The 8,521-nt window shown below is 42.9% G+C and overlaps 1 protein-coding gene across 3 annotated transcripts in view; it reads right to left on the bottom strand.

Annotated features, from left to right (window-relative positions):
• Positions 1 to 533: 533 nt before the first annotated feature.
• Positions 534 to 8,521, bottom strand: part of LOC115154335 (mediator of RNA polymerase II transcription subunit 13-like) — a 143,200-nt gene continuing 135,212 nt past the window's right edge. For all 3 annotated transcript variants that reach the window (XM_029700461.1, XM_029700462.1, XM_029700463.1), the window contains 3 exons: positions 2,439 to 2,603; positions 1,999 to 2,099; positions 534 to 1,663 (listed from right to left, as the gene is read on the bottom strand). In XM_029700461.1, coding sequence (XP_029556321.1) covers positions 1,531 to 1,663; positions 1,999 to 2,099; positions 2,439 to 2,603 — 399 coding nt within the window. In that variant the 3' untranslated portion in view covers positions 534 to 1,530. The remainder of the gene's footprint in view (positions 1,664 to 1,998; positions 2,100 to 2,438; positions 2,604 to 8,521) is intronic.

Genomic DNA, 8,521 nt, shown 5'->3' with positions numbered 1-8,521 from the left:
AAGCAGACCATAGTAGTACATCTTGATGATAAAAAATGTCTTGCAAGCTTATGCATGAATACACCATGCGGCGTCAAATTTGGATTTGACTGAAAGTACAGTTTTATTCTGAACAGGTGAAGATACAAGATATGATATTCCTCTGCACAAATAAACACTGCATATCCAATGGGCACCCATCCATTTGGCCAAAGTTATTCATTTACACCACACAGAAGTCAAATGGAGTTGGTCCAAATGCATCCGTTACCACTCAGAAATGGTGCCAAAAAGCAAAACCTCAAGAGCATATTGGGATTTGTATGGATAAGAAGAGGTATAGAGTGATGTGCTGAATCTGAAAGGAACCTTTCTTGCTCTATTCTTTTTTCTTTCTCCATCAAGATCTGTCACCAGACAGGGGTCAAACGTGAGGTCAGCTACATCCAAGAGAAGCCAATAGTTTTCTTCCACTCCACTATTGGTGTCCTTGTCAAATAGTTGCACATCACAATCACTCGCCCAATAAGCAAGAACCACAACACACAAGCACATGTAAAATTGAGTTGACACACTTTATTCCTAAAACAGAAGCCGCACCACCCATCGCTGGCATGGCATTCATATATAATTATCTATATATATATATATATATATATTGCCGTTTGGTTTTTGTGTCTAAATGTGTGGTATAAAATACTATATACGACAATGTACCTCTATTTGAACACAGTGAACTTCATTGCTGTACAAGTCCTCTGCTGCTACAGCTTAGCTGTAAATCCTGCACGAACAAAGGCATGGACATAATTCTCTACTTCTTCTGTACATCGTGACAATACAAATATTTTGTCCCCAATACAAAAAATAGTACTCTAAAAGCAACCTACTGCGACTTTATTTCATTTTTCTGGGTTTTTGTTTGTTTTTTAATTAAGATTATTACATATATCTTAGACAAGTTGCTTAAAAAGCAGGAAGGCGATATAAACCTTCTATATTTTTTATATATATGAAAGAGTTTAAGAAATAAGACAAATTATACATTTAAAAACTTATAATAAATAAGATAGATGCAGGCATTTCATTTGGATAACATTTTATCCAAAGGAAAAAAGTGAATATTTCGGGTCTTAAAACCAAGGATCCATTCTCGAGTTTTTCGTTCACTGAAATGTCCCTTTTCTTCCAATACTTTACAGACGTTTTCCAAAAGGACTGTCTGACTATGGATCCCTCTTTTTCTCTTGTTCCTGTTATTAGCATAACCTGTTCCAGAAATCTCCCTCTTTTCAGTCCTCCTCTTCCTTCTTCATTTTCTTGTGTGCGTCACAGTGGCAGGAGCAGACTGAGCCATTTCTATGAGCCGTTTCTATTGCCCATTGTTATGGCTGAGGGCTTCCTTCCATCCGGAAGCCCTCTGATCTCCTATTCAGATCTGGATTCACACCACGCATAGTGAAGTCCAACACTGCAGTCCAGCATCAGCCTGTCAGGTTGGAATTTCCTTTGGCGTGTCCCCTCCTCTTCTACTCCCCCTCAGGCTATTTGTTACAACATGTTCATGATGAAGTTGTACATCTGGTTGAGCACCACAAAGTGGATGGGCAGACAGGAGCGCCGGTCCTGTGTTGCGGGGTCACACGTCAGCCAAGAGAGGGCGTTGTACTGCTCCAGCACAAATCTGAAGGGGGGAGGAGAGAGAAGAGCGGGAGGAGGAGGAGAGAAGGAGGAGGAGAGATAAAGCACCTGTTATTCACAATGAACACCTGTCAAAGAGAGCAAAAACCTTGAGATCAAGTGGAATACTTCACTCTCTTTCATAAGCACTTTAGATACACAGACAGGCTAGAACCTTTTTTTAAATCTTCAATGGCTGAGCTGTGGATGAGATTCACCATTTGACTACAGAGTGCATGTGTGACCACAGAGTGTAGTATGTGTGGCTGCAGATTGTGTGTGTGTGGCTGCAGATTGTGTGTGTGACTGCAGAGTGTGTGTGGGTGGGTGTGTGTTTACCTGAGTACGTCCGAGGTCTGATTGGAGTCAAGGGGATGGGAGTGTTTGCTGTGCAAGAGTTCATCTGATTGCACTGAAGACACGTGGAGGTGCAAAGAGGCCTGAGCAAAGACAATACAAGACACACAGGGAGTCAGTGACAGGCCTAGTTAAGCCATTCACACAGTAATACCAGAGAAAACACCAGTCAATCGCTGATATCCTGAACAAGTGAATATTAATGCAGGTCTAAAGAAAAGGATGTTTCAATTAACTCTGAGTGTTTGATATGCCAACTGCAAGCTTAAGTGTGTCTACTCCTATCAGTAAAAAACAATCCTTTAAAAAACAAAGATCATTAATAAGTACTTCAAGATAGCTAGCATAAAATCAGAATACATATAATAATGCAGGACGGAGGGCTGGCAGAGGTTGTCTGACAGGTTGTCTGACAGGTATACCTTGAGGAAAAGAGGACACTGGTTCTGAGCTTGAGGGCAGGCTGACCAGAACCAGTCAGGCAGTGCGCCGGCTTTGGCTGTAGACACAAAGTAGCCCAGGGCCAGGGGCTGCTGCAGGATGTTAGGAGCTTCATCATGGGATTCCATCCGATCCGTACTCTGGCCCTGGAAGGGAGGAGGAGTTAGTCTCTGGCTTGTTATAATGTACAACAGGGCTATACAACCGGTGGCCCACAGGCCAGATCCGTACCGTTTATTAATTTACACTGGCCCTTTGAAAAATTCTGAACATTAATCAAATCTGAAGAAAAACAAAATCTCTGCCAAAATCCGATATTCAGTGTCAAAATGACAAGAACTATGGTGTTTGTCTACTGTGGTTTCTATCGGTTTTTAGCGCCTATATGGCATGTTGATAATATTTTCTTCATATGAATTTGGCTCTAGCATTTGAACAATTTAAGCTAAAATATTATGACTACTTTCCTGAAAGCTACGACTCTAAGGAACTCATAAGTAACTTCTGTTTCCCTCTCTGATACCCACAAGGACTCCTTAGAAGAGAGTGTGACAAAAACACACCGAATGACTGTGTCACGCCCTGATCTGTTTCACCTGTCCTTGTGATTGTATCCACCCCCTCCAGGTGTCACGTGTTTTCCCAAGTGTATTTATCCTTGTGTTTCCTGTCTCTCTGGGCCAGTTCGTCTTGTATGTTTCCAAGTCCACCAGCGATTTTCCCTTTCTCCTCCTTGTTGCATTCTCCTTTTTCTAGTCCTCCCGGTTTTGACCCTTGCCTGTTTCTGGACTTTGTACCCGCCTGCCTGACCATTCTGCCTGCCTTGACAACGAGCCTGTCTGCCACTCTGTACCTCCTGGACTCTGATCTGGGTTTGACCTTTTTGCCTGACCATGGCCATTCTCTTGCCTACCCCTTTGGATTAATAAACATTGAAAGACTCCAACCTTCAGCCTCCTGTGTCTGCATTTGGGTCTCACCTTGTGCCTTGATAGACTGAGGGGAATGAATTCCAAATATACTTCCTTTAGACTGGAATTTGGCATTACCTGATATGACATACACTACAATCTTGCGGACACACATTCAAAATAGTGGATTTGGCTATTTCAGCCACACCTGTTGCTGACAGGTGTATAAAACTGAGCACACAGTCATGAAATCTCCATAGACAAACATTGGCAGTAGAATGGCCTGTACTGAAGAGCTCAGTGACTTTCAACGTGATAGGATGCCACCTCTCCAACAAGTCTGTTAGCTTCATGAAATGAGTTGCCATGGCCGAGCAGCTGCAAATAAGCCTAAGATCACCATGCGGAATGCCAATTGTCGGCTGGAGTGTGATGGCTGGCGCCGGAGGGGATTGCTGTCGCTTTACATGCTTCTAACCAACTGTGCTATTTTGTTCGTTTTTTCGCAACTCATTCTGTACATAATGTTGCTGCTACTGTCTCTTATGACCGAAAAGAGCTTCTGGACATCAGAACAGTGACTACTAACTGAACAAAGTTTTTTTCCGTTAATGAGTCCGACACGAAGGATATACTGCTTTGTCAAGACAAGGCCCAAATCCCTGTCATTTGCTTAAAGAAAAGACAGAATTACAGGGGGCTGAGGTCTGTGTGCGAATTCGTTGGAGAGTGAGTAAATCACCACTACCTTCTGTATTATTGGCCAACAAGCAATCATTGTGAAACAAACTGGACAATCTACGATTAACCTGTTGGGGCTAGGGGGCAGTATTTGCACGGCCGGATAAAAAACGTACCCTGATTTAATCTGGTTACTACTCCTGCCCAGTAACTAGAATATGCATATAATTAGATTCGGATAGATTGTTTGATTTGGATAGAAAGCACCCTATAGTTTCTAAAACTGTTTGAATGGTGTCTGTGAGTATAACAGAACTCATTTGGCAGGCCAAAACCTGAGAAGATTCCAAACAGGACGCGCTCTCTCTGACTTTTTCTTGACCTTCTTGATCATTTCTAAGCAAAACAGGGGATCTCTGGCATAACGTGACATTTTCTAATGCTCCCATAGGCTCTCAGAAGGCGCCAGAACGATGAATGGTGGCTTTGCAGGCCATGGCTGAAAAACATTAGCGCATTTTGTAAGTGGTCGATCTGAGGACAATGAGACTGGAGGCGCGTGCACGAGCCAACACCATGTTTACTTTCTCTCTCTTTGAACGAAAACAACGACTCCCGGTCGGAATATTATCGCTTTTTTACGAGAAAAATAGCATAAAAAATGATTTTAAACAGCGTTTGACATGCTTCGAAGTACGGTAATGGAATATTTTGAAATTTTTTGTCACGAAACACGTCGGGCGAGTCACCCTTCTTTACCCTTCGGATAGTGTCTTGAACGCACAAACAAAACGCCGCTATTTGGATATAACTATGGATTATTTGGAACCAAACCAACATTTGTTATTGAAGTAGAAGTCCTGGGAGTGCATTCTGACGAAGAACAGCAAAGGTAATCAAACTTTTCTAATAGTAAATCGGAGTTTGGTGAGTACCACACTTGGTGGGTGTCAAAATAGCTAACCTGTGATGGCCGGGCTATCTACTCAGAATATTGCAAAATGTGCTTTCACCGAAAAGCTATTTTAAAATCGGACATAGCGAGTGCATAAAGGAGTTCTGTATCTATAATTCTTAATTGTTATGTTTTTTGTGAACGTTTATCCTGAGTAATTTAGTAAATTCACCGGAAGTGTTCGGTGGGAATGCTAGTCACATGCTAGTCACATGCTAATGTAAAAAGCTGGTTTTTGATATAAATATGAACTTGATTGAACAAAACATGCATGTATTGTATAACATAATGTCCTAGGATTGTCATCTGATGAAGATCATCAAAGGTTAGTGCTGCATTTAGCTGTGGTTTGGGTTTATGTGACATTATATGCTAGCTTGAAAAATGGGTGTCTGATTATTTCTGGCTGGGTACTCTGCTGACATAATCTAATGTTTTGCTTTGTTGTAAAGCCTTTTTGAAATCGGACAGTGTGGTTAGATTAACGAGAGTCTTGTCTTTAAAATGGTGTAAAATGGTCATATGTTTGAGAAATTGAAGTAATAGCATTTCTAAGGTATTTGAATATCGCGCCACGGGATTACACTGGCTGTTGAGTAGGTGGCACTGGCCCAGAGAGGTTAAGACTATCTTACCAAGAGGACATTAAAAACTGTAATATCTTATGTTTCACCGAGACTTGGCTGAACGATGACACGGATAATATAGAGTTGGCTGGCTCCTCCGTTTTTCGGCAGGACAGAGCAGCTACGTCTGGTAAGATGAGGGGAGGTGGTGTGTCTATTTGTCAATAAATGCTGGTGCGTGAAGTCTAATATTAAAGAAGTCTCAAGTTTTTGCTCGCCTGAGGTAGAATACCTTGTGATAAGCTGTAGACCACACTATCTACCAAGAGAGTTTACATCTATATTATTTGTAGCCGTCTATTTACCACCACAAACTGCTGGCACTACAACGGCACTCAACGAGCTGTACAAGCAAACAAGAAAATGCTCATCCAGAAGTGGAGCTCCTAGTGGCCGGGGACTTTAATGCAGGCAAACCTACCACCTTTACTCCACACACAGAGATGCATACAAAGCTCTCCCCTGCCATCCAGTTGGCAAATCTGACCATAATTCAATCCTCCTGATTCCTGCTTACAAGCAAAATCTAAAGCAGGAAGTACCAGTGACTCACTCAATGCAGAAGTGGTCAGATGACGCGAATGCTACGCTACAGGATTGTTTTGCTAGCACAGACTGGAATATGTTCCGGGATTCATCCAATGGCATTGAGGAGTATACCACCTCAGTCCTCGGCTTCATCAATAAGTGTAACGACGATGTCGTCACCATAGTGACCACACGTACATATCCCAACCAGAAGCCATGGATTACAGGCAACATCAGCACCGAGCTAAAGGCTAGAGCTTCCGCTTTCAAGGAGTGGGACACTGATCCGGACGCTTATAAGAAATCCTGCTATTCCTCAGACAAACCATCGAACAGGCAAAGCATCAATACAGGACTAAGATTGAATCCTACTACACCGGCTCTGACACTCGTCGGATGTGGCAGGGCTTGAAAACTATTACGGACTACAAAGGGAAACCCAGCCGCAAGCTGCCCAGTGACGTGAGCCTACCAGACGAACTAAATGCCTTTTATGCTCGCTTTGAGGCAAGCAACACTGAAGTATGCATGAGAGCACCAGCTGTTCCGGACGACTGTTTGATCAAGCTCTCCATAGACATTTACATTTAAGTCATTTAGCAGACGCTCTTATCCAGAGCGACTTACAAATTGGTGCATTCACCTTATGATATCACATAGCCGATGTGAGCAAGACCTTTAAACAGGTCAACATTCACAAAGCCACAGGGCCAGACAGATTACCAGGATGTGTACTCAAAGCATGTGCTGACCAACTGGCAAGTGTCTTCACTGACATTTTCAACCTCTCCCTGGCCGAGTCTGTAATACCTACATGTTTCAAACAGACCCCATAGGCCCTGTGCCCAAGATAGCGAAGGTAACCTGCCTAAATGATTACCGCCCCGTAGCACTCACGTCGGTAGCCATGAAGTGCTTTGAAAGGCTGGTCATGGCTCACATCAACACGATCATGCCAGAAACCCTAGACCCACTCCAAATCGCATACCGCCCCAACAGATCCACAGTTGACGCAATCTCAATCCACACTGCCCTTTCCCAGCTGGACAAAAGGAACACCTATGTGAGAATGCTGTTCATTGACTACAGCTCAGCATTCAACACCATAGTGCCCGCAAAGGTCATCACTAACCTAAGGCCCTGGGACTAAACACCTCTCTCTGCAACTGGATCCTGGACTTCCTGACGGGCTGCCCCCAGGTGGTAAGGGTAGGCAACAACACATCTGCCACGCTGATCCTCAACATATGGGTCCCCAGAACCTCAAAAAGTTATACAGTTACCGCCTGGTATGGCAACTGCTCGGCATCTGACCGGAAGGCGCTACATCACTGGAGCCAAGCTTCCTGACATCCAGGACCTATATACTAGGCGGTGTCAGAGGAAGGCCCCAAAATTTGTCAAAGACTCCAGTCACTGTTGTTCTCTCTGCTACCGCATGGAAAGCGGTACCGGAGCGCCAAGTCTAGGACCAAAAGGCTCATTAACATCTTCTACCCCTAAGCCATAAGACTGCTGAACAACTAATCAAATGGCCACCTGGACTATTTACATTGACCTCCCCCCTTTGTTTTTACACTGCTGCTACTCACTGTTTATTATCTATGCATAGTCACTTTACAAATTACCTCGATTAACCTGTATCCCTGCACATTGACTCGGTACCGGTACCCCCTGTATATAGCCTTGTTATTGTTATATACCGTAATTTCCGGACTATTAAGCGCATCTGAATATAAGCCGCACCCACTGAATTTGTAAAAAAGTATTATTTTGAACATAAATAAGCCGCACATGTCTATAAGCCGCAGGTGCCTACCGGTACATTGAAACAAATGAACTTTACACAGGTTTTAACGAAACACGGCTTGTAACAAAAATAAATAGGCTTTAACGAAACACGGCTTGTAACAAAAATAAATAGGCTTTAACGAAACACGGCTTGTAACAATTTTTTTAAAATTAGCAGTAAGCTTTAGTTGTCTTTTTGCACTGAGTCAATTCCTCACGCTGCTGTTTCCAACGTCTTATCATCGACTCATTAAGACCAAGCTCCCGTGCAGCAGCTCTATTTCCTTTTCCAACAGCCAGATCAATCGCCTTCAACTTGAAAGCTGCATCATATGCATTTCTCCGTGTCTTTGACATGATGAGGGTGACAAAATGACTACCGTAATCAGAATGATGGGAAGTTTGAGAGTGCTCGATTTAATCTAAACAGTAAAAAAAAAAGTTGTTTGACCTTAACCCGTTCGGCAATTTCATTGGTCTAATGAAAGCTTCATGCTGCCAAAAAACTGAGCACGTCACAGAATGTGTTTTTTTGGAGAAAAAAAAATGTCAAGCTGGAAAAATCCATATAT

Source organism: Salmo trutta, chromosome 19 (genome assembly GCF_901001165.1).
Source record: "Salmo trutta chromosome 19, fSalTru1.1, whole genome shotgun sequence".
Classification (NCBI taxonomy): Eukaryota; Metazoa; Chordata; class Actinopteri; order Salmoniformes; family Salmonidae; genus Salmo; species Salmo trutta.
The sequence above is the reverse complement of the archived record's forward strand: the minus strand, read 5'-3'. Positions and strand labels throughout refer to the sequence as shown.